Source organism: Stegostoma tigrinum, chromosome 20 (genome assembly GCF_030684315.1).
Source record: "Stegostoma tigrinum isolate sSteTig4 chromosome 20, sSteTig4.hap1, whole genome shotgun sequence".
Lineage (NCBI taxonomy): Eukaryota > Metazoa > Chordata > Chondrichthyes > Orectolobiformes > Stegostomatidae > Stegostoma > Stegostoma tigrinum.
In genome coordinates this window covers 57,505,714-57,531,774 of record NC_081373.1, presented here as the reverse complement: position 1 = coordinate 57,531,774, position 26,061 = coordinate 57,505,714, and the positions used below count along the sequence as shown (strand labels likewise).

Here is a 26,061-nt window from a genome sequence, read left to right as displayed (position 1 = left end):
CTGGACACAATACCCCAGATGTGGCCGAACTAGGCTTTTGTATAGCTGGAGCATAACTTCACAGCTCTTGAACTCAATCCCTTTATTAATGAAACACACCATTTGCTTTCTTAACAACTCTATCCACTTGGGTGGCACTTTCGGGGAACTGTGGACATGAACCCCAAGATCCCTCTGCTCCTCCACACTGCCAAGAATCTTTCCCTGAACCCTGTATTCTGCTTTCAAGTTTGTCGTTCCAAAATGAATCACCTCACACTTTCCAGGGTTAAACTCCAAACTTACTTTATTCATATTTTATTCATACTTTTATTTTACTTCTTCATTTGTCTCTCTCTTTCTGTAGTTCCAATTTCTTGCTCAATAGTTTCTTTGTCTATAGTTTCTGTCTGTCTCTAGATTTTAAACTCAACTTCCTTGATGTCCCAGGTAAATCGTTTCCTTTTCAACATGCAACTCAATAAAGACCAGATCGAAGACATCATGGTTCGGTTCAAAGCGGAGATGCTGAAGGGTTTGGACTTTCCCAGCTCTTCCTGTCTGAAGATGTTGCCTACGCATGTACGGTCAACTCCTGATGGTTCAGGTATTGCAAAATGGAAATACTGTCCAGCTAACGACTTAAATTTATATAAAAACTTGTAGTCTGACTATTCCCTTACCCACTGTTTTTTTGTAACATATACTTCACAAGGTCTGACTCAGACCTCAATGCTCTCAGCCACCCCACCTGGCTGCATTGCAGGGTTGCACTGAGGTGTTTATTGTAGTGTTACTCGATGATTGTACATCGGATCTCTAGTGGGACATGCATGACGTGCAAGTCTGGGTCTGATATAATTGTCACTAATGCTCTGAGAATTAGGAGTTCAAATCCCACCTCAGCAGCAGAGGGATTTAAATGAGTAATTTTGAATTATTTTTGTGGAATGTGAGTGTTGTTAGCAAGGACAGAATTTGATATCATTCTGTAACTGCCTTTGAGAAAATTATTTCAAATTAGTCACAGAATGGCAAACATGAAGTCAAAAACTGCACACCTCCTCCACCACAACACCCACTACCACCCCCTACCCCCCGAGCCCCCACCCGTCCTCAACTCCAATTCCTTTAGGTAAAGAATTCTGCTGTCCTTACCTGGTCTGGTCTCTCTGTAAATACAGATCCCAGCAATGTAGTTGACTCTTAATCACCATCTGAAATGGCTCAACAAGCCATTATAGAAAAAAAAACAGGATAAAATGGGACAGATTATCTGGCACTGGCTCAGGCACTAGAAACAATGACAAACACAGCCCTGTTCACTCTGCAAAATCTTCCTTACTAGCATCTAGATGCTTTTGACAAAATTGAGAGAGCTGTACCACAGATGAGTCAAGCAACAGCATGACTTAGTCATACTCAGACAATTATCTTCCACATAGTGTCCTAGAACAATACTATCACCGTCCCAGAGACAGCATTATCTGCAGATACTGGAGTCAGAGGTGACGCAGTGTGCAGCTGGAGACACACAGCATCAGAGAAAGGAAAGTTGATGTTTCGGGTCAGGAGCTCCAGAACTTGCCATTCCCCTAGCCAAGCTGTTCCAGTACAGTTATAACATAGGCACCTGATAATGTGGAATGTTGTTCACAAAATATAGAGTGCATCCAATTATACCAATTACTACTTCATTTGTCTACTCTTGGTCATCAACAAAGTGATGGAATCTGTTGTTTACTGTGCTAATGAGCAGCAGTTACTCATCAAAAGATTGCTCCACGACACAGTTTGAGTTCTGATAGGTCCAACCAGCTCCTGAACTCATTATTTTCAGAATCAACTATACAAATTCATCCTTAATTGATCTCTAACATTCAATCCTCCATAAGCTTGAGATCATTCAGAAATCCACTGCCCATGTTGTAACCTGCAGCAAATCTTGTCTATCTCTTTCCCCTTGTGCTCCATGCCTGACTTCTGGACTTGGCCCAAGTCTATAGATTCTTGTCCTTGTTTTAAATCTGCCTCTCCCATGGCCTTGGTTCTCCCCATCTCTGCATTTCCCTCCAGGCTACAACCCTCAATTTTGGCCTTGGAACATCCCAGATTTTAATCACTCCATCACTGGTGACAGTCCTTTAGTCACCCAGACACTAAGCTATGGCATTCTCTTCATTTCCTCTTCCTCTCCAACTCTTTTCCCTCCTTTAAGATGAATTAAAACCTAACCATTTTATCAAGCTTTGGGCATCTGACCTAGTATCTCCTTATGAGGCTCTGTTTCATTCAGTGTTGAAGTGCTTTGGCATGCTCATTTGGTAAAGAAGAGAAACAAACTATTATAGTTGAGTATGGCATCAAGGAGCTCTGGGAAATTCAAAGTCAGTGGGAATCAGGGGAAATCTCTCCATGATTGCACTCATACCTCACATAAAAGGAAATGGCTGTGGGCATTGAAGGTCAGTTAGCTCAGCTCCAGGGTATCTCTATGCAGAGTTCCTCAAGGGTAGATATTTTCAAATCATCCTGTTTGGGGATATGATTACACACTTTTGGAGCATGTGGAACATGAACATGGGCCTCCTGCCTCAGGGGTAGGGACACTACCCTATATCACAAGAACCCACTTGGGGTAGTGCCCTTGGCTCAACTAGCTTCAGTTGCCTCATCCGTGACCTTCTTCCACCACAGGGTCAGAAGTAGGGATGTTCACTGATGTTTGCACAAAACTCAACACCGTTAGCAACTCCTAGATGGTGATACCAATTTGTGTGGGAGGATGAACTGTGACCAGGATGCAGAAATCCTTCAGCATGATCTTGACAGGTTGGTTGATTAGCCAAATCAATGGCAGATGCAATATAATTTGGATAAATGAGAGGTTATTCACTTCAGAAGAAAAAACAAGAAGCCAGATTACTATCTGAATGGCTGTAAATTGGGAGAGAGGAGTGTGCTGCAGGATCTGAGTGTCCTTTTGCAGTGCTCGCTGAAAGTAAGCATGCAGGTGCAGCAGGTAGTAGAGAAGGCAAAAGGTACGTTGGCCTTCATTACTTCATTGTGAGAAGTTTCGAGCACAGGAACAGGGATGTGCTGTTGCAGTTATACAGAGCCTTGGTGAGGCTACACCTGGAACACTGCGTGCAGTTTTGGTTTCCTTTTCTGAGGAAGGAGACTCTTGCTCTCGAGGGAGTGCAGTGGAGGTTTACAAGGCTGATTCCAGGGATGGCGGGTCTGACATATGAGGAGAGTTTGACTAGGTTGGGATTGCTTTCACTGGAGTTTTGAAGAATGGCGGCTGGGGTGTGCAGGGATCTCAGAGAGACTGCCAAAATTCTAACAGGACTGAACAGGGTTGGTGCAGGGAGGATGTTCCCAATTGGTGGTTATGTACAGAACCAGGGGTCACAGTATGGGGATTTGGAATAGATGATTTAGGACAGAGATGAGCAGTCATTTCTTCACTCAAAGAGCAGTGAGCCTATGAAATTCATTGCCACAGGATGTAGTTGATGCCAAAACATTGAATGTATTCAAGAGACAAGTAGATATACCACTTGGAGTGAATGTGGTCAAAGGTTGTGGGGAGAAAGCAGGATTAGGCTATTGAGTTGGACAATCAGCCATGATCCTGAAGAATGGCGGAGCAGGCTCAAAGGGCCAAATAGTCTCCTCCTGTTCTTCTCTTCTATGTTTCCATGACAGCAGTTCATGTCAAAATGAAGCAAAGTCTGGACAATATCCAAGGTTGAATTGGTAAATAGCAAATAATGTTTGCACCACAGAAGTGCCAGGCAATGAGCATCTTCAACAAGAGAAAGAATATTTACATCTTCTCCAGATATTTAATGGCTTTACCATCACTGAATACGCCACTATCAATGTCTCAGGAATTACCATGACCTCCTTAAGCCAACTAGCACCCTACCCCACTAACATCCTGACACCGTACCCACATCTCTTTCCCCTTATCATTTGGCACCCTACCCCTCAGTTTCCTTTTCTCACTCACCAGCAAAGTGTCTCTATGATCTTTAACTCTTGAAATATAGCAGCAAGAGTCTTAAAAATGGGTATTTTGGTCTGCAACATCACTTCAGCGCTGGCTATCCAGATTTCTCTTGCTTTCCTCCATTGGACATATCCAAGATAAGTCTGACTTGGAATCTTCACCCGAAATATTGCCAAAAGGTAAATGGGTAACCTGAAAGGGGTTAAAATTGTTTCAGAGGTAGTAGGAACTGCAGATGCTGGAGAATCTAAGATAACAAGGTGTAGAGATAGATGAACACAGTGGGCCAAGCGGCATCAGAGAAGCAGGAAGGCTGACGTTTCAGGCCTAGACCCTTCTTCAGAAGCCTGCTGTGTTCATCCAGCTCTACACCTTGTTGACCTGAAAGGGGATTATTATTGGCCAGATCTGCTCTGATGATAATTAGATTGCTGCTTTGGTCCCTAATGGACTGTACTCTTTCTTTGGTTATTTTCTCACCCCTAATATACTTACAAAATCCCTTTGGATTTTTCTCATGCCACACTTTTCACTTTCCTGATTTCTTATTTAAGTAATCCCTTGTACTTTCTATTCTCCTTGAGGGCAGCAACTATTAAAACTTTAGAGCAGAAATAGGTCATTCAGCCCATTGAATCTGCCTTGCCATTCAACAAAGTCATGGATGATCCAGTGATCCTCAACTCTAGTTTCTTGGCCTTTCCCTATAACCCTTTACTCCCTTACTAGTTTAAAATCTGCCTCTCTTAGCCTTGAACTAGTAAATGTAACACATTTGGATTGGTTTAACAAGATACCACATGTCAAGAGTATTTAATACGAGAAGTGCCTGTGGTTTTGGGGGCAATGTGGAAAGGTAACAAAGTGTGAAGCTGGATGAACACAGCAGGCCAAGCAGCATCTCAGGAGCACAATTGGTTAACTACAGAAGATAAAGAGTTGTGATAAAGTGAAGGGAGGTTTTCAGAATGGCATCTTGTAACTAGTAGAGTGTCACTGGGATCAATGATGGGCCACAACTTTTTCCATGATATATGAGGATAAGGGAATTGAATGCACTATTGAGGATGACCCAGAAATAGGAGGAAATGCAAGTGGTAAAAATGACACAAAGAATCTGCAGAGGGATATAGGCTGGTTAAGTGAATGGGAAAAATTGGCAGCTGGCATATAATGTGGAAATATGAATGGTTACATACTTTGGCAGACAGAATAAGTATGAATTATTTAAATGGAGAAAAACTGCAGAAAGCAACAGAACAAAGGGATTTGGGATTTCTGTATGAATGAAAGAAAAAGCTAGCATACAAGTTCAGCAGGTAGTAGGAAACCTTCAGTTGGCCTTGATTTCACAGGAAATGGAGTACAAAATTGGGGATGTCTTCCTAAAAAAAAGGCACTGTTGATCCACACACAAACACTGTTAACAGTTTTAGTCCCCTTCTCTAAGAAAAAGGTATTCTGGTATTGGATGCAGTCCAGAGCTGGTTCACTTGGTTGATTCTGTGAATGGACAGTTATTCTTATGAAGAGCGGTTGAGCATATTTGTCTTGTACTCATTAGAGTTTAGAAAGATGAAATATTATTGAAACGTATAAGATTCCTAGGGAGCTTGATGGGTGGTTGCTCAAAGGATGTTTCCTCTTTTGGGAGAGTCTGGAACCAGACAGCATAGTCTCAAAATACGGAGTTGCTCATTTAAGATAGAGATAGAACATAGAGTATAGAACAGTACAGCACAGTATAGGCCTTTTGATCCATGATGTTGTGCCAAGCTGTTATTCTACTGAGATCAATCAGTCCAGAGGATAGTGAATCTGTAAAACTCTATACCACTGAGAATGAACTAGTCTTGGTCATTAAGTGTGTTCAAAATTGAGTTGGACAGATTTTAATCAGTAAGAAAATTAAAGATTATGGGAATAAGGCAAAAAAATGGATTTGAGGATTATCAGATCAGCCACTGAATGATGCAACAGATGTGATGGGCTGAATTACCTAAATCTCCAATGTCTTATGGTTTGTGGTTTTATTGTCTTGAGATACTGGGGGAACTAAAAATCGATAAATGTGAACTATTAGAGAGGCTGTTTGTATGTTACATTGATAAATCAACAGGACCAGATGAGTTGTATCCAAGGGTATTGAGGGACATAAAGATGGAAATTACAGAGCAGCTGGCAATATTCTTTCAATCCTTCTTTGATTCATGTGTGGTGCTATCAAAAATGTCAGTTTTCCTGCTGCTCTGAGGCTGCTTGGCCTGCTGTGTTCATCCAGCTCTGCACCTTGTTATCTCAGATTCTCCAGGATCGGCAGTTCCTACTATCTCAGATATCAAAAATGACAACTTGAGATAAAATTAAGTTTCTTGTTTAAGTATACATTAACTGAGGAAAGCCAGCATAGATTTATTGAGGTACAATTGTGTTTAACCAACTTGCTTGAACTTTTAATGAGGTAACAGAGATGGTTGATGAGGGCAATGCAGTTGATGTGGTGTACATAGTTTTCTAAAAGGCATATGATACAATATCACATAACAGACTGATCAGCAAAATTAGCGTTTGTGGAATAAAGGTACCAGTAACAGCATGGATATAGAACTGGCCGAGGGCTAGAAACAGAGTAGTCATGAAATGTTTTTCAAACTGGAGTGACGATTTCTAGTGGCAATCCTCAGAGAGTTGGTGTTAGGGCTTCAGGTCTTCCATGACATTTGGTCAAATCTCACTGGGGAAGTGAACTGGAAAACAAGTTCCTTACTCTTCCTAGAGTCATCATAAAAGGTAAAGATTTTATTGAAGTATGCAAAATCTCTGATGTATGTCTCTTTTGACCCAGGTTGACAAAACATAGACCAGGTTTCTGTACCTAAATGGAATTGCTATTTATTACAACTTAATAGATTTTAGCTACAAATAAAATACATGTAAACTTAAAGTGCATGCTACTGGGGGTATGTAATGTGGATAGAGGACTGGTTATAGAGTCATAGAGATCGAAAACACAGAAAAGGGCCCTTCAGCCCCAGTGTGTCAGTGCTGGCAAAAACAACCACCAAACTGTTCTGACCCCATTTTCTGGCATTTGGCTCATGGCCCACATCTAAATACTTCTTAAATATTATAAGTGTTTCTGCCTCAACTATGGCAGTGAGTTCCAGGTTCTGACCACCCTTTGAGTGAAAAAACCTTTTCCTCACATCTACAGGAACCATTCTGCCTTTTACCTTAAATCTATGCTCCTCTCATTGATCCATCCTTCCTCTCTACTCTGTCTATACTCCTCATAGTTTTGTACATCTCAATCTTGTCATCCCTCAACCTCATTTGCTCCAAGAAAAGTAACCTCAAATTTTCTGATTTCTCTGCATTAATAGAAGCTCTCCAGCTCAGACAACATGCTGGGAAACCTCTTCTACACCCTCTCCAGAGCTATAATACCCCTCCCGTAACGTGGATTCCAGAAGCTCATGTAATAATCTAACTGTAGCCTAACCAATGTCTTATACAGGTACAGCATAACATCCCTGCTCTTAAACTCTATACTTTGAATAATAAAGCCATGTGTCATAATGCTTTGTAAGCTACTCTGTCCACCTGTTCTGCTACTTAGGGGATTGGTGTACATGCACAACAAGGTCCCTCTACCTTGGATAGTAGGAACTGCCGATGCTAGAGAATCTGCGATAACAAGGTGTAGAGTTGGATGAACGCAGCAGGCCAAGCAGCATCAGAGGAGCAGGAAAGCTGACATTTCGGGTCTGGACCCTTCTGAATTTTCTGAAGAAAAGTCTTCTCAGTCTTAAATTGGTATCTCTTTATTCTGAGACAATGCCCTCTGGTCCTAGGCTCTCATGAGAGGTAACATCCTCACAGCATTTACCCTGTCAACCCCCTTTAGAATCTGAATTGTTTCAATGAGATTATCTCTCATTTTCTAAATTCCAATTAGTAGAATCCCAACCTGTTCAATCTTTGCTCATAAGATAACCCCTCCATACCGGGATCATCCTAGTGAGCATTCTCTAAACTACTGCTATTAAAATAAGAGGCCAGAATTCCTTTCAGCATTCCAGGGGACTGTGGTATCACCAGAACTTGTACAATTGCAGTAAGAGTTCCCTACTCTTATACTCCAACCCACTTGAAATAACAATAACATCCCATTAGCCTTCCTGATTACCTACTGTACCTGCGTGCGAGCTTTCTGTGTTTTTTAAATAAGTATCCCCATATCAATTTGTGTTGCAGCTTTCTACAGTTTTTCACCAATTAAATGATACTCTGCTCTTTTGGACTTCTTTCCAAAGCAAACAACTTAACAAGGTGTCGAGCTGGATGAACACAGCAGGCCAAGCAGCATCAGAGGAGCAGGAAAGCTGACATTTTAGATCTAGACCCTTCTTCAGAAATGGGGGAGGGAAAGGGGATTCTGAAATAAATAGAGAGAAATGGGGAGGCAGATGGAAGATGGATAAAGGATTGGTAGAGAGGAGACAGACCGGTCAAGGAGGCAGGGATGGAGCCAGTAAATGCGGGTGTAGGTGGGGAGGTAGGGAGGGGATAGGTCAGTCCAGAAGGACGGACAGGTCAAGGGGCAGGATGAGTTTAGTAGGTAGGAAATGGGAGTGCGGCTTGAGGTGGGAGGAGGGGATAGGTGAAAGGAAGAACAGGTTAGGGAGGCGGGGATGAGCTGGGATGGTTTTGGGATGCGGTAGGGGGAGGGGAGAGTTTGAAGCTTGTGAAATCCACATTGTTACCATTGGGCTGCAGGGTTCCCAAGCGGAATATGAGTTGCTGTTACTGCAACCTGCGGGTGGCATCGTTGTGGCACTGCAGGAGGCCCAGGATAAGCTGTAGTACCTGGTTTGCTTCCGGACATGGTCGAGCAGTTTCAAGGCTGAAGAGATTACGAGAGAGTTGCAGTGGGAGGGAGATCCCCCGAGATTTGTCCGGAGTGGGGAGGGTAACTTCTTCATGGTAGGCATCCATAAAAGAGGCTTCGCAGTGGGGTTAAAATTGTATCAGAGACAATAGGAACTGCAGATGCTGGAGAATCCGAGATAACAAGGTGTAGAGCTGGATGAACACAGCCGGCCAAGCAGCATCTTAGGAGCAGGAAATCTGACATTTTGAGCCTAGACCCTTCATCAGAAATGGAGGAGCTGAAGGGGGTTCTGTAATAAATAGGGAGAGAGGGGGAGGTGGATCGAAGATGGATAGAGGAGAAGATAGGTGGAGAGGAGATAGACAAGTCAAAGAGATGGGGATGGAGCCAGTAAAGGTGTGTGTAGGTGAGCAGGTTGCAGGAACAGCAACTCATATTCTGCTTGGGAACCCTGCAGCCCGATGGTATCAATGTGGACTTCACCAGCTTCAAAATCTCCCCTTCCCCCACTGCATCCCAAAACCGCCCCAGCTTGTCCCTGCCTCCCTAACCTGTTCTTCCTCTCACCTATCCTCTCCTCCCACCTCAAGCCCCACCCCCATTTCCTACCTACTGACCTCATCCCGCCCCCTTGACCTGTCCGTCCTCCCTGGACTGACCTATGTCCTTCCTAGGAGCAGGAAAGCTTTCATTCTCCAGCATCTGTTCCTATTATCTCCTCCCTACTCCCCACCTACACTCACCTTTACTGGCTCCATCCCCACCTCTTTGACCTGTATATCTCCTCTCCACCTATCTTCTCCTCTATCCATCTTCGGTCCGCCTTCCCCTCTCTCCCTATTTATTTCAGAACCCCCTTCCCTTCCCCTATTTCTGATGAAGGATATAGGCCCGAAAAGTCAGCTTTCCTGCTCCTAAGATGCTGCTTGGTCTGCTGTGTTCAACCAGCTCTACACCTTGTTATCTCGGATTCTCCAGCATCTGCAATTCCTATTGTCTCTAAAGCAAACAACTTCACTTTTCCCAAATTGTACTTAAGTTGCCAACATTTTGCACACTTACCTAATCTATCAATATCGCTCTGTAAATTGTTGCAACCTGTCTTTCCACCTATTTTTGCGTCATCTACTGAAGTACATTCACTTCCTTCCTCCCAGTCATTACCTCACACAAATCCATGTGAGCACTAGTAAACAAAGAAAAGGAATAAATAGGTCAATTTCTGATTGGCAGCCAATTACTAGCGCAGTGCTGCTGGGATTTGTGCTTGGTCCCCACTATTCTCAATGTATCCTAATGGCACACATGACGGAGCTAATTGTAACCTGCTAATTGTAGGTGGTACAAGATTGGGTGGGAGAGTGAACTAAGATGACAATTAAAGATGCTTCAGTGTGCTTTGTTCCACCCCGATGATATTTGAGAGCACGTTACATTTGCAAATGCAGACGCAAATCAGCAATGGCTGCATGAGAAAGTATAATAACAGAATGTAACCAACACTAAAAAATTAAAACGACAATGAAAATAACTATCATCAAATTAATAACCCCTGGGGTCTTTTTCAGCAGCTGCCAACTGCTGAATCATCCACAGTGCCATCCATTAATTCACATGGCTCTATGAAGAAATCATATCCTATCAGCTTACAATCATCGACTCTTCACTCTCTTTTTGTTAAGTTCCCTCTATCTATACATTCTGGTGCCTCCTGCCCCACTATCAATATCTGATAAGTATCACCTTGTCTATAGGCGAGTGTCTCACTGGGCTTATGCTGGTTCTGTGGGTGGTGTATCCTCCCTTTTCTCCTTGTACAAAGGTCGGCGGATGTTATAGGTGTATTATTCCACCCCCTTGGAACATTCTACCTGCTGGTGTCCCTCCTTTTAGAGGGCCATTGTTCAAATTATACAATGTCTGTGGCAGCACTTTGAGCCACCCCTGTAACATTTTAGGAGTCAATAAATTAATTTGCTGTTTTAATAATGCATTCACTCATTCTACAAGGCCAGCTGCTTGATGGTAGTAAGGATGACAATATATCCCATTATCTCCAGCTCATTGTTTCACCTGTTGGCCTGCAAAGTGTCAGCCATTATCTGATTGTATTTCTGATGGTTCACCATAGTAGGATATCAACTGTTCTAGCCCGTTAATGGTGTTACGCTGATTTGCTTTGGTTGCTGGGTAAGCTAAAATTAGCCCACAGTAGGTGTCCATCATGGTTAACAGATATTGATATTGTTGTTGTAGCAGTATGGGCCAACATAGTCAATCTGCCAGGTTTGAGCAGGCCGATCTCCTCACTTGATTTATGCCACTGGCTTTTTCAGCAGCATGTTTTACCTTCTGACATACCTCACACTTGCCGACGACTTCTTTCGCCAGTTTGCCGGGTAAATGCAACCATCGATCTCTTGCCTTTGCACAGTGCCATGATATCCCCAGTGCCCTGGTTTTCTGTGAGCCCATTTTCCAGTGTGGTACTCTTCAGATGCATCTTTGACCGTTCTGGCTTTTACTATTCCATCCCCAGTACTGTTGTGATCAGCAGATTCCGAACCATCCTTCACATGGGCATTGACACGGTACACAGTGATTTTCATGGGCTGTGCCTTTGCCCGTATTTGTTTCCATTATTCTGCTCCCCACAGGGGCTTTCCAGCAATCTTCCATCTTGGCATCCATACAGCCATTCCAATGGCCACTGCCCATGAATCAGTATAAATGTGCAGATACTGACTCTCTTCTTCCAGCGCTAGGAGTACAACTGCCAATTCAGTGTACTGGCTCAACACCCCATCTCCATCACTATGGATAATCATCTGTGCGGTGAGATTAAAAGCAGCTGCTCGCCACCGCCTTTGGCCATTCCTCCAGGTGGCTGATCCATTGGTGAACCAAGCACAATGGCGAGTATCTTCAAGTAGTTGTTCCAACGGAACCCCTTCCTCCCATTGAATGGGAGATGCAGGTTTGGTCCAGTCAGGGCTTGCCTGTCTGATGGGTATTCAACTATTTGTTCATGGAGTTTGGTAACACCTTCCTTTCCCTTCTTGGCTCCATCAGCTATGGACCATTTCTATTTTATTTGGGGGTTCTGTCCTCCTACCTGTTTTACCTTATTTATTATTAGGGGTTGTGCTACTAGTCCCTTCTCTGAGGATGGCTCTGGTGGTGGAGCATCGCCTTCCCCGTCCATCCATTCAGACTCTGAATCAGATGAATACCAAACGTCCCCATCCCAATGGTCAGGGTCTCATTGTGAGGTTAATAGTGCATGTACATTGGACTGGGTCAACTTTCCAATTGCACCATTTTGCTGTCTTTTTCTGATTCTGTTTCTCCTCCACATTCTCAGCTCTCCCCTACGCTGTCTTAACTGCTTCGGTTAGGGTAAGGTTATGGTGTTCTATTGCTGCTGATGTGGCCTCAAGCTGTCTGTTTTTGGCCTGGCACCCTTCCAATTTCCTACACATAGAACACAAAAGCTGTCAACAATATCCATCCCATTCGTAGTATACTACCCTTCCCCTGCACTGGGGAAGCCTATCTCCCACAAGCGTTTGTGTACCGCAGCCTGTATGACGAACCCGCCTTTCTCTCTTTTTCCGGTTATGACCATTCTTGTGGGGGCACTAATTAGAACATAGAACATAGAACATAGAACAGTACAGCACAGAACAGGCCCTTCAGCCCACAATGTTGTGCCGACCATTGATCCTCATGTATGCACCCTCAAATTTCTGTGACCATATACATGTCCAGCAGTCTCTTAAATGACCCCAATGACCTTGCTTACACAACTGCTGCTGGCAACGCATTCCATGCTCTCACAACTCTCTGCGTAAAGAACCTGCCTCTGACATCCCCTCTATACTTTCCACCAACCAGCTTAAAACTATGACCCCTCGTGCTAGCCATTTCTGCCCTGGGAAATAGTCTCTGGCTATCAACTCTACCTATGCCTCTCATTATCTTGTATACCTCAATTAGGTCCCCTCTCCTCCTCCTTTTCTCCAATGAAAAGAGACCGAGCTCAGTCAACCTCTCTTCATAAGATAAGCCCTCCAGTCCAGGCAGCATCCTGGTAAACCTCCTCTGAACCCTCTCCAAAGCATCCACATCTTTCCTATAATAGGGCGCCCAGAACTGGACGCAGTATTCCAAGTGCGGTCTAACCAAAGTTTTATAGAGCTGCAACAAGATCTCACGACTCTTAAACTCAATCCCCCTGTTAATGAAAGCCAAAACACCATATGCTTTCTTAACAACCCTGTCCACTTGGGTGGCCATTTTAAGGGATCTATGTATCTGCACACCAAGATCCCTCTGTTCCTCCACGCTGCCAAGAATCCTATCCTTAATCCTGTACTCAGCTTTCAAATTCGACCTTCCAAAATGCATCACCTCGCATTTATCCAGGTTGAACTCCATCTGCCACCTCTCAGCCCATCTCTGCATCCTGTCAATGTCCCGCTGCAGCCTACAACAGCCCTCTACACTGTCAACGACACCTCCGACCTTTGTGTCGTCTGCAAACTTGCTGACCCATCCTTCAATTCCCTCGTCCAAGTCATTAATAAAAATTACAAACAGTAGAGGCCCAAGGACAGAGCCCTGTGGAACTCCACTCACCACTGACTTCCAGGCAGAATATTTTCCTTCTACTACCACTCGCTGTCTTCTGTTGCGCATACAGATTAACTATAGACATGAACCCAGAGTCATGCTGGAATATGGAATGTCTCCGGAGCATCAGTGTGGAGCTGGAGGAACACAGCAGGCCAGGCAGTTTCAGAGGAGCAGGAATGCTGACGTTTCGAGTTGGGATTTTCTGAAGGAGGGTCCCAGCTGGAAACGTCAACTTCCCTGCTCCTGTGATGCTGCCTGGCCCCTGGCGCTCCTCCAGCTCCACGCTGTTTTATCTCTGGCTCCAGCATCAGCAGTACTTTCTCTCTCCTGAGCATCTGGTTGCCTTTTCCTTTTCTTAAATATTTTCACATCCTCGTCACGAAAAGTGCCTTCGATCACAGCATGTATCCAAGTGGTTCTTTTAAGATTCAGGTAAATAGAGTTAAGAGAAGATTAATGAACAGCAATTTGCTTAAATATTAATGTTTATTAAGTAATAAATTATTATAATATTAAAATAAATTATTGCAATGGCAATAATAAATGGAAAAGAGGGAGAAAAAGCAACAAGTCTCATGTTCTTCTGCTCTCCGGGGTAACCTCAATCAATGGCTGGTCTCGAGGCTTCAGTTCATTCCTGGCACTGTTCACGATTCTGAGCTGAAATGAAGTCCAGCAACAGCAGCAATAGCTTGGAATGAATCTCTCTCTCTCTTATACAGTATCACAAACAACCCCAGTACAGAAAACAACAGATACAATAGACAAAACGTTTGGCTCACACAGACAACACAGGATGGGAAAACAAGTGCAGGTGTCATCTCCAGCTTGTAAGGGAATGTTCAAGGACTTGTTCAAGATGATGCATCTTGTTAAGAATTATTCTAAACTTTTATTAGCTTTTAGCCCTTTGGCCAGGTGAAGGCAGCCAATATCATCAAAGACCCCTCCCACCCTGGTTATATTCTCTCCCAGTCTCTTCCATTAGGTAGAAGATGCAGAAGTTTAAACAAACGTGCCCACAGGTTTAAGAACAGCTTCTTCCCCGTTGCTATTAGCCGGCTGAATGGACCTCTCTAATTTCAAATCTAATATTAATCTTGCTTTTGAGCACCTTCTGTGCAGCTGTAACCTGGTGTGCCTCGCTCTGTCTTACCACCCTTTAATCTGTATGCCCTTGCATGTTATGATCTGCCTGTACCACATACAGTATAAAACTTTCCACTGTACTTAGGTGCATGTGACAACAATAAATCAAATCAAATCAAAAGGCAGCAAATGGTAAAATGACCTGAAGCTTGCTGCCCAGGAAGGTGGTGGAAAGTGGTTAAAGCAGAGACGTTCAATGAATTCAAAAGAAATCAGGTGAGCACTTGAATGGTATAAACTTGGAGGGACACAGACAGCTGGCATAGACTTAAGGACTAAATGACACAAGCTAAATTTTTTTCACACATTGGATTTTCTGCCAAGTTGCATAAGTCCACATTTTCCCATGTTATATTCCACCCGTCAGTTGTTTGCCCACTCAGTGAAACCTGTCAATGTCCCCTGTGGTCTTTGTGTGTCATCCTCACCACCTGCCTCCCCACCTCAAGCATCTCCCCTTTCACTATGGCATTTTCTTTCTTGGCAAAGCCAAATACAAAACACCGAATTCCTCCATCTCTAGAAAGAAACCATTTTCCATCTTTAATTGGTGCAATCCACTACTTACCTCCTGCAGAAGGTTTTATGATTACATATACATCCATTGGATCCACTATATCTATGCTAGTGACCTCCTCAAAGTAACTCTTAATAGATTTGTCAAATATTTCTTTTTCATAATCCACATTGGCTCCACTTGATTATATTTGGATATTCTAAGTGTAACGAACTCTGCATTTTCCTGGTGACTAATTGACCTGTAGTTCCCTCTATTCTTGAAATGCAGAATTAATGCTCTTTTTTAATTAACTGGGACCGAATCAGAATCTCTTGAATTTTAGAGGATGAAAACCAAAACAACCAAAAAGAAAGCGGTGAAATCTGAAATTAAACTAGAACTTGCTGGAAACCTGCAGCAGGTCAGACGGCATCTGTGGAAATAGAGAAATAGAGTCAACAGTTCAGGTTTGTGGCCTTACACCAGAGCTGAGGGAAAATATTAGAAATGTAACAGGTTTTGAGCAAGAGTTGAGTGGGAATAGAACAAAAGGGAGGTCAGTGATAAGGTGAAAGACAGAACAGGCTGAATGGCAGGAGGGTGAGTTTACTAGGGAATGAAGATAGAGCAGGAAAAATATCGACAAAGTAAAAGATATGCCCAGAGCAAGTGCTGCTGACTGAGAACGAAAATTTTTTAAAAATCTGAGACAAGCAAAAAAGGGAAACCAAATGAGGCAGAGGTTTTGGGAGATACAGTGATGATATCATTGGACTAGCAATCCTGAATCCGAGGCTAATGCTCATAGAATTAAATCCAATTAATAAATCTGTACTATAAAGGTAGTCTCATTAATAGTGACAATGCAGCCACAATTACTTGCTGTAGCAACCCATTTCATTCATTAATGTCCTTTAGGAAAGAAAACCTGCCAATCTTTCATCTAGTCTCCAGGCCGTCTGCAATGTGGTTAAATTGTAAACCATCTCTGAAATGGAGCCACTCAGTTCAAGAGCAATTGGAGATGGGTAACTAATGTTGGCTTTGTCAGTGACATGAACATTGCATAAAAGATTTTTTTAAATTACAGTATAAAATGATTGAACTCAACATTGAACCTGGAAGTCTGTAAAATACCAGCGTTGAAAGATAAGGGGCTGTTTCTGAAAAATTGATCCTATTTGGAGCAGGCTGAGGATAGAGGTGTCAGTGTGAAACTATGACGAGAGATTGGAATGAGGGGCATCCAGAAGCTGAGCTTTGTGCTTGCAGACACAGAGGAGGCGTTCCACAAAACAATTGCCTAGTCAGCGCTCAGCGTAGAGGAGACAACATTATGAGCAGTGAATACAGTAGATTAGATTCAAAGAGATGCAAATAAAACACTGCTTCATCGGAAAAAATGTTTGCGACCTTGGACAGTGAGGAAAGAGAAGGTAAAAGGACAGGTAATGCATCTCCTGCAGTCACAGGGGAAGGTGCCATGGGGTGAGTGATGACATGTTGAGTGGGCCAGGGTATTTGAGGGAACCATCCTTGTACAATGTTGAAAGTGAAGAGGCAGGTGTAGATATGGTGGTGGAATCAGGCTAGGAATGTGGAATTATGTATTACCAAAGCAACTAGGATGGCTGTACACAGTCTTACAAGACTTCGGGATGTGTGCTATCAGGTCCAGGAGAACTCTTCAATTTTTAGTTCCAATAACTTCTCCAGTAATTTTTCTTTACTAACATAAATTATGTTCTGTCTAGCCTTCACCATTCTTTGATAAATGCCAGACTTTACATTTTGTTTCAGAAAAAGGAGAGTTTTTGGCGTTGGATATAGGAGGCTCCATGTTCCGTGTGTTAAGGGTCAAGGTGTCAGAAGATGGGCGGCAGATGGTCCACATATCTAGTAATGTCTATCCCATGACTGAAGATATGAAACATGAAAACAGTCGACAGGTAACTATATTCTTTCAATGTTTATAACCAGAGTGGACCCAGACTGAGAAATTTACACCGCTCAGCTTTACCATTTGTTTCCCCAGTTTTTTGATTACATCGCTGAATGCCTGGCAGATTTCATTGAGAAACAGCAACTAAAAGATAGAAAACTTCCACTGGGCTTCACTTTTTCCTTTCCTTGCAGACAGAGCAAACTGGATGAGGTAAGTGTGATTGGTAAGGAGAAAGTTCAGTTGTTCTCTTTGCAGCGTCATGGGTTGTGAGCAATGGTGATCAGTGCAGCTCCTTGTGACACTAATGTCGCAAAAGTGTGAGGAAACCAGACTAGACGCACTCCTAATTGCAAGCCATTGAATCTACTGTCTGAGTTTATCAGATGCCTCAATTTGAGAGGTCCAAAATTCTCACTATCCGTTATATGGTCCACAACTAATAAGGAGGCAGCCAACTGTGTTGTCCAAAATGTGTTAATGCTACAACATAATTTCCACTCATAATTCGCTTTTAGTAATTGCCCCTAAAGTCAATAAATAGTTTCTTTATTGAATTGCACTGTACTTTACCCATGCTCCACTTAGACATTTTGCCTCGAGCACATCTGCTTTGGTGTGCACAACTGGCGAAGGATCTGCTTGTGTTACACAAAGACACTTCAGTCCCTGCTGGGGTCCCAGGACCGCTAAGACCCTGCCTTGCCATCTCAGTAGCCTTTGGCCTTGAGCTGCTGAGGGATAATTTGCTGCTGGACTCTCCAGGTGACTTGTAGTCAGGTGAATTTATGTCAGCTTCTTTACCCACTTGCCAGTATGCTACTTATTGTCTCCTCAATATTGGAGCAGTTTTGTTTTAACTCCATGAGACTTGATCTTGGTTATATTGACGTGCTTCCTTTTTTCATCTTTTGAAACCAACCCTCCTAAGGACAAGCTGAGCAATATCTGCAAGTCATCCCAGACTCAGATTCATTTCTGCTGCAGGATTTATCATTTACATGAGTTGCTGAAACTCATTTCATGTGGGAACTTTCTAGACAGCAGATAGACAGTGTTCCAGCATCTGGCTGCATTAATGTCAAGATGTCATCAGCGATGTCCAGGGTCAGCAGCTATCCAGCACTGTGAAAAATTGCCCAGGTATATATTCCATCCTCATGAAGCAGGACAAATCCAATCTAGTCAATCACAGTCCCATCAATCTACTTCCATTATAAGTAAAACAATGGTATGTTTAATGAGCATCAAATAATGCAGTACTCACCCAGCAGCCACCCATCTCTCAGTTTAGTTGCTGAAGAAGCCATTCAGTTTCATTAAACTTTGACTTAAATTTCGGTAATGGAGATTAGGCAGGAAAGTGATTGAGGCCAAAATGAGATCAACCATGATTGTTTTAAATGGCAGTGTAGTCAAAAGGGGTGAATGGCCAGCTCCTGCTTCTAGTTCTTAAATTATAAACATGCTAAAGGCCCTGAATTATAGAGGTGAGGTGAGAGTGACATCAATGCTGGTTTTGACTGAATATGGCATCAAAGAGCTATAGCAAAACTGGAATCAATGGGTATCAGGGGCAAATTCTCCACTGGCTAGACTCATACCTGGCACATAGAAAGCTGGCTGTGGTCAGTCATGTCAGCTCCAGGACATCTCTACAGGAATTCCTCAGGACAGTGTCTTAGGCCCAACCATCTTCAGATGCTGCATTAGTAACCTTCCCTCCAGCATAAGGTCAAAAATGGTGATGTTCACCAATGATTGCACAATGTTCAGCAACATTCACGACTCCTCAGATACTGTAACAATCTGTGTTCAAATGCCTGGTCCTCTATGACTATTAACTCCTTCATTAACCAAAAATCTCTCTTAATAAGCCTTGAATATGTTAAGTGACACAGCCTCTAAAGATGCTCTGTGAAGAGAATTTCAAAGACTGACAGTTCTCTGAGCAAAAAAAATCTCATCTCAACCTTAAATGGCAGATCCCTCATTGTTAAACTGTGACCCCACCAGAGGAAATATCCTCTCCTCATCCACCTTGTCAAATCCACTCGGAATCCTATCTGCTTCAATAAGACCACAGCACATTCTTCCACATATCAATGAGTATAGGTCCTTAAGGTTTTCGAGTAGATTTGTAGCTCGGGTTGTAGGCGTTGAGGTTGTTGACGTTGGTTGGCTCGCTGAGTTGGTTTCTTGTTTCGCAGACGTTTCGTTACCACACTTGGTAACATCCTCAATGCAGTCTCCAATGAAGTGCCGGTATGTTTTCCCACCTGGTTTTTAAACTCTTGAGATGAATTGCTTCACTTCGGTTTTCCTTTGTAGTGGAATGTATATGGGGTTGAGTTCTATGTGTTTATTAATAGCATGCACATAAACACCAACTGGCTACAAAAAGGCATGACCAATACTCACTTATCTCAATCTACATGGACAAGGCGAACCACCACTTCGACTGGGCCAACACCAAGATCCTGGGACAGGCTAGGCAGTGACAGGCACAAGAATTCCTGGAAGCATGGCACTCCACGAAGCATGCTATTAATAAACACATTGAGCTTGACCCCATATACATTCCACTATGAAGGAAAACCGGAAGTGAGGCAATCCATCTCAACGGACCCGAGAGTTTAAAAACCAGGCGGGAAAACACATCGATGCTTCATCAGAGGCTGCACTGAGGATGTTACCAAGCATGGTAATGAAACGTCTGCAAAACAAGAAACCAGCTCGGCGAGCCAACCAACCTCAACAGCCTCAAGAGTATAGGTCCAACCTGCTCAACCTTTCCTTATCCCTAGAGGACCTTTGAACTGCTTTCAAAATAATTATGATTCATTTTAAGTATGGAGGCTAAAACTGTACACAATACTCCAATGCAATCTCACCAGTATACAATTATACTGAGACTTTTTATACTCCATTCTCCTTTTCAACAAAGATTGCTTTCCTAAACACTTGTTGTGACTACATGCCAACATTTTGTGGTTCATGCATTAGGACACCCAGATCTCTAGTGCTGCAGAGTTCTGCACAGACTTCTGCAAGTACCAAAAACACTGCAACAGCTTACAAAATAGTAATTACTGCTCCTATGATTTGAGGAAATACCTCAAAAAAAGGAGCAGCTCTTACAGTCACAAATTTTTCCCGAAATCCAAGGATGATGAGAGTAAATACTGGTCATTAATGCAGACAGAAGGAGGGATGGATGAAAATGTTCCATTTCTTACATCTGATAGTTTTCCATTGCAGGGTATTCTCATCTCATGGAGTAAAGGATTCTTTGTTAAAGGAGTACAAGGAGTAGATGTTGTCTCTTTGTTACGTGAAGCGATTTCTAGACGAAGGGTGAGTATAACTCAAATTTAAATGTTTTATTTTTATGAAATCTATCAGCAGATCAACACATAGTCTAAGTGTGGACAGCAGGCCAAACAGACATTCTTACACTTATTTTGATATATCAGGATCCGTTCTCAAGTAAGTTTCCACTTTATTTAGGAACTAGTTTTATATTTGCTGAGTGGACAATGAGTAAATTCAAAGTAGGTGATGAGGGAGTGAAGTGAGCTTTAAAAAAAGGCTTTTACTGACAGATTCTGACTGAGTGCAGAACCAGTAGTATGTAGAAGATCTTTCTACTACCCATTGTGCAACCTATTGTCTGGTTCATTCAATTCTAACCCAACTACAGCCAATACCATCCACTGCCCAACCAACTCCCCTCCTAATCTGCGCACACTGACCTCCCACAACTCCTGAACACCCTCACAGCCCAACCACCTCCCTTATAGTACAACATGGGTAATGTGAGGTATGGAGCAAGTTTTATAATATTACATTAAGAGGCATTCTTCTGACAATGTATATAAAAAGGAGGAGAGTAACTAAAGTAGGCTTTGGTCCTTAAAGGATGAGACTGTAACAAGGAAATGGCAAAGAATTAGAACAACTATTTAGTATCCATTTTCACAACAGAAAACACAAAAAACACTCCAAGAATAGTTTTAAGATACAGACAAGAGACAAAAACAAGGTAGGAACAGAAAATAATCATGATCACTTCAAAAAAGTATTAATGGGGACTAACGGCTGACAGACTCGCTGAACCAAATGGCTGACATTTTAGGTCCTTAAAGGAAGGGGCTGTAGAGACAGTGGATGCATTCATTGCAACCCAACATTCTGTTGATTCTGAAAAAGCACCGGTGGATTGGAAAATTGTATGTGTGAGACACTGTCCAAGAAAGGAGACAGATGCAGGAAACAATTTGGGTAAGTGCTGGAATCCATTGTTAAGGAGGTAGTAACAGGTTATTTAGGAAATCAAAACCCAATCAGCAGAACAGGGTTTTAGAGGTGCAGTAATAGTGTCTCTACCTCTGAGCCAGGAGGCCTGGATTCAAATCCAAGGGAATGTAATAACATCACTGAACTGATGTTATTACACTGTGGCCGTTCCCTTCAATAATAAGTATACCACTTTGGATACTGTTACGGGGGGATGACCTACCAGGGGAAAAACATGGTGGTCAGGCCTCTGCCTCTGTGGCTCAAAAGGGAAGGAGGGAGAACAGGAGAGCAATAGTGAAAGGAGATCCAATGGTTAAGGGAACAGACAGGAGATTCTGTGGTACCAAGCGAGACTCCCAGATGGTGTGTTGCCTCCTGGGTGCCTGGGCCAGGGATGTCTCAGATCAGGTCTACAGGATTCTTAAAGGGGAGGAAGAGCAGCCAGAAGTTGTGGTACACATTGGTACCGATGACATAGCTAGGAAATGGGATAAGGACCTGAAACGTGAATATGGGGAGTTAGGTTGGAAGCTAAAAGTGAGGACAAGTAGAGTAGTAATCTCAGGATTCGGGGCGGCATGGTGGCACACTGGTTATCACTGCTGCCTCATAGCACCAGGGACCCAGGTTCGATTCCAGTCTTGGGCACCTGTCTGTGTGGAGATTGCACATTCTCCCTGTATCTGCATGGGTTTCCTCCGGGTGCTCCAGGCAAAGAAGTGGCAGATGGAATTCAAACCAGAAAAGTGTGAAGTGATTCATTTTGGAAAGTCGAATTTGAATGCAGAATACAGGGTTAATGGCAGGATCTTAGTGTGGGAGAACAGAGGGATCACGGTGTCCATGTCCAAAGATCCGTCAAAGTTGCCACTCAAGAAGATAGGGTTGTAAAGAAGGCGTATTTTGTCATCAGAGATAATGGAAACTGCAAATGCTGGAGAATCCAAGATAACAAAGTGTGACGCAGAGAGCAGCGGGAGCCGGGCGGAAATGAAGTCGGAGCCGAGAGGCAGTTGGGAAGGTAAGTGACCGTTATTTAAGCACTTACCTCGAAGCCCCAGGTCCTACACAGTAGGGCCTCCCTCCCTCCCTCCTCCTCAAACCTAATTAAAAGTCCACAGACTCGAAGCAGGAAGAGCGGGAGCGTCGATCAGATGCCTACAGGTGGGTGAGTCTCTGCTTTAAAGATTAGGAAATACCTACCTTGACCATCAGAGGCCTCCATTCCTGTTCCAGCAGCAGAAAGAGCGGGAGCTCTAACCGAGAAGGACTCTCGTGTGTTGTTAAGGTAAGGCTTTTCAATTTATATCTTTGTATATTGTGTAATTTATTAAAAGTTTAATTGCTTAATTGAAAAAGAGTGTAGCAGAGAAGTACTAGAAAGCATTTAATACATAAGTTGTAAAAGTTAACTAAATAAGTAGTAATGGCTGGACAGGTGATGTGCTGTAGCTGTATGATGTGGGAGATGGCTGATCCCATTGTGAACGGCAGCGACCACATCTGCAGCAAGTGTTGGTTGCTGGAAGAACTCCGGATCAGAGTAAATGATCTGGAATCTGAGCTTCAAATTCTGCGGCACATCCAGGAGGGGGAGAGCTACCTGGACACTTTGTTTCAGGAGGCAGTCACACCCGGTAGTTTAAATAACTCAAATTCAGAAAATGTTCAGGGACAAAGTGTGACTGTAATTGAGGCAGGTAGGGGGATTCAGAGTTCAGGAGCCTCAGCCCTTGACCTTGAGCAACAGGTATGACATTCTTGCTCCCTGTACGGTTGAGGAAAAGGACTGTGGACAGGATGAGCCAGCTGACCACGGCACTGTGGCGCAGAAGGTCATTCAAGAGGGGGGAGCAAAAAGACAGGTAGTTGTTATAGGGGATTCTATAATTAGGGGGACAGATAGTATCCTATGCAAGCCGGATCAGGAGTCCCGCATGGTGTGTTGCCTGCCTGGTGCCAGGGTGCGGGACATCTCTGACCGGGTTGAAAGGATATTGGAGCGGGAGGGGCAACACACCATCCGGGAGTCTCGCTTGGTACCACAGAATCTCCTGTCTGTTCCCTTAACCATTGAATCTCCTTTCACTATTGCTCTCCTGTTCTCCCTCCTTCCCTTACGAGCTACAGAGCCAGAGGCCTGACCACCATGTTGTGCTCCATGTTGGGACTGTCAACATAGGCAAAGCTAGGGTAGAGGGCCTGTTCAGGGATTATGAAGCACCAGGAAAGAAATTGAAGTACAGGTCCTCAAGGGTCATAATCTCCAGATTACTGCCCGAGCCACGTGCCAATTGGCATAGGGAAAAGAAAGTTAGGGAAGTAATCACATTGGTAAGGGATTGGTGTGGGAAAGAGGGATTCCATTTCATGGGGCATTGGCATCAGTTTTGGAACCGGGTGTATCTGTACCGTTGGGACGGTCTCCACCTGAACCGATCTGGAACCAGTGTTCTAGCGAAAAGGGTAAATAGAGCGGTCAGTAGGACTTTAAGCCAGTGAGTCGGGGGTAAGGGAAAGTGAAAGAGACAGGGAGTATGGAGTTAAATGGAAAGATAAGCAACAGGATAGCATGTGTACAGGTGGATTTAAGCTCGAGGCAGACTAGGAATACAGCAAAAAGGAAGGATAACTTAAGACATCTTGGGATTTCCAACCTCTCTAGTAATGATAAGAAAGCTAGCATTAAGACACTTTATCTAAATGCTCGTAGTATTCGCAACAAAGTAGATGAATTAACAGCACAAATCCTCTTGAATGATTATGATGTGGTAGTCATCACAGAGACAGGGTTGCAGGGAGCTCAGGACTGGCAGTTAAACATCCAAGGATTCACAACATATCGAAAAGACAGGGAGGTGGGCAGAGTGGGTGGGGTTGACTTGTTAGTTAAGAATGGAATTAAATCTACGGCACTAAATGACATAGTATCAGAAGATGTGGAGTCTGTGTGGGTGGAATTGAGGAACCACAATGGCAAAAAATGGGAGTTAGGTACAGACCTCCGAACAGTGATCAGGACCAGGGGCGCAAGATGCACCGAGAAATAAATAGGGCATGTCAGAAAGGCAAGGTCACGGTGATCATGGGGGACTTCAATATGCAGGTGGATTGGGTGAATAATGTTGCTGGTGGATCCAAAGAAAGAGAATTCATGGAATGTTTGCAGGATGGTTTTTTGGAACAGCTTGTGATGGAGCCCACAAGGGAGCAACCTATTTTGGACTTAGTGCTATGTAATCAGCCAGACGTTATAAAAGACCTTAAAGTAAGGGAACACTTAGGAGGCAACGATCATAATATGGTAGAGTTCTGTCTGCAGTTTGAAAGAGAGAAGGCAAAATCGGATGTAATGGTGTTACAGTCAAATAAAAGTAATTACAGGGGCGTAAGAGAGGAACTGACGAAAATCGACAGGAAGCAGAGCCTAGCGGGGAAGACAGTAGACCAGCAATGGCAGGAATTTCTGGGTGTAATTGAGGACACACTATACAGGTTCATCCCAAAGAAAAGAAAGATTATCCGGGGTGGGATTAGACAGCCATGGCTGACAAAGGAAGTCAGGAAATATAACAAAGAAAAAGAGACAGCCTATAAAGTGGCCCAAGAGCACTGGGAAATCAGAAGATTGGGAACGCTACAAAAACAAACAGAGGATAACAAAGAGAGCAATAAGGAAGGAGAAGATCAAATATGAAGGTAGGCTAGCTAGTAATATTAGAAATCATAGTAAAAGCTTCTTTCAATACATAAGAAACAAACAAGAGGCAAAAGTAGATATTGGGCCGCTCCAAATTGATGCTGGAAGGCTAGTGATGGGAGATAAGGAAAAAGCTGAAGAACCTAATAAGTACTTTGCGTCAGTCTTCACAGTGGAAGACATGAGTAGTATGCCAACAATTAGGGAGAGCCAGGGGACAGAGTTGAGTACGGTAGGCATTACAAAAGAGAAAGTGCTAGAAAAGCTGAAGGGTCTAAAAATTGATAAATCTCCTGGCCCCGATGGGCTACATCCCAGAGTTCTGAGGGAGGTGGCTGAGGAAATAGCAGAGGCTTTGGTCGTGATCTTTCAAAAGTCACTGGAGTCAGGGAAAGTCCCAGATGATTGGAAAATTGCTGTTGTAACTCCCTTGTTTAAGAAAGGATCAAGGCAAAAGATGGAAAATTACAGGCCGATTAGCCTAACCTCGGTAGTTGGTAAAATTCTAGAATCCATTGTCAAGGATGAGATTTCTAAATTCCTGGAAGTGTAGGGTCAGATTAAAACAAGTCAGCATGGTTTTAGTAAGGGGAGGTTGTGCCTGACAAACCTGTTAGAATTCTTTGTTATCTATCTAGACTTCCAAAAGGCCTTTGATACAGTGCCTCACGGGAGGCTGCTGAGCAAGGTAGGGCCATGGTGTTCAAGGTGAGCTACTGGCTTGGATCGAGGATTGGCTGTCTGACAGAAGGCAGACAGTTGGGAAAAAAGGCTCTTTTTCGGAATGGCAACCGGTGACGAGTGGTGTCCCGCAGGGTTCAGTGTTGGGGCCACAGCTGTTCACCTTGTATATTAATGATCTGGATGAAGGGACTGGGGGCATTCTGGCGAAGTTTGCCGATGATACGAAGATAGGTGGACAGGCAGGTCGTACTGAGGA

At 43.4% G+C, this 26,061-nt stretch overlaps 1 protein-coding gene across 1 annotated transcript in view; it reads left to right on the top strand.

Annotated features, from left to right (window-relative positions):
* The first annotated feature begins 432 nt into the window (after positions 1-432).
* Positions 433-26,061, top strand: part of LOC125462067 (hexokinase HKDC1-like) — a 98,964-nt gene continuing 73,335 nt past the window's right edge. The window contains exons 1-4 of the mRNA XM_048551550.2: positions 433-586; positions 16,978-17,126; positions 17,213-17,332; positions 20,381-20,476. Of these exons, the coding sequence (XP_048407507.1) occupies positions 451-586; positions 16,978-17,126; positions 17,213-17,332; positions 20,381-20,476 (501 nt within the window). The 5' untranslated portion in view covers positions 433-450. The remainder of the gene's footprint in view (positions 587-16,977; positions 17,127-17,212; positions 17,333-20,380; positions 20,477-26,061) is intronic.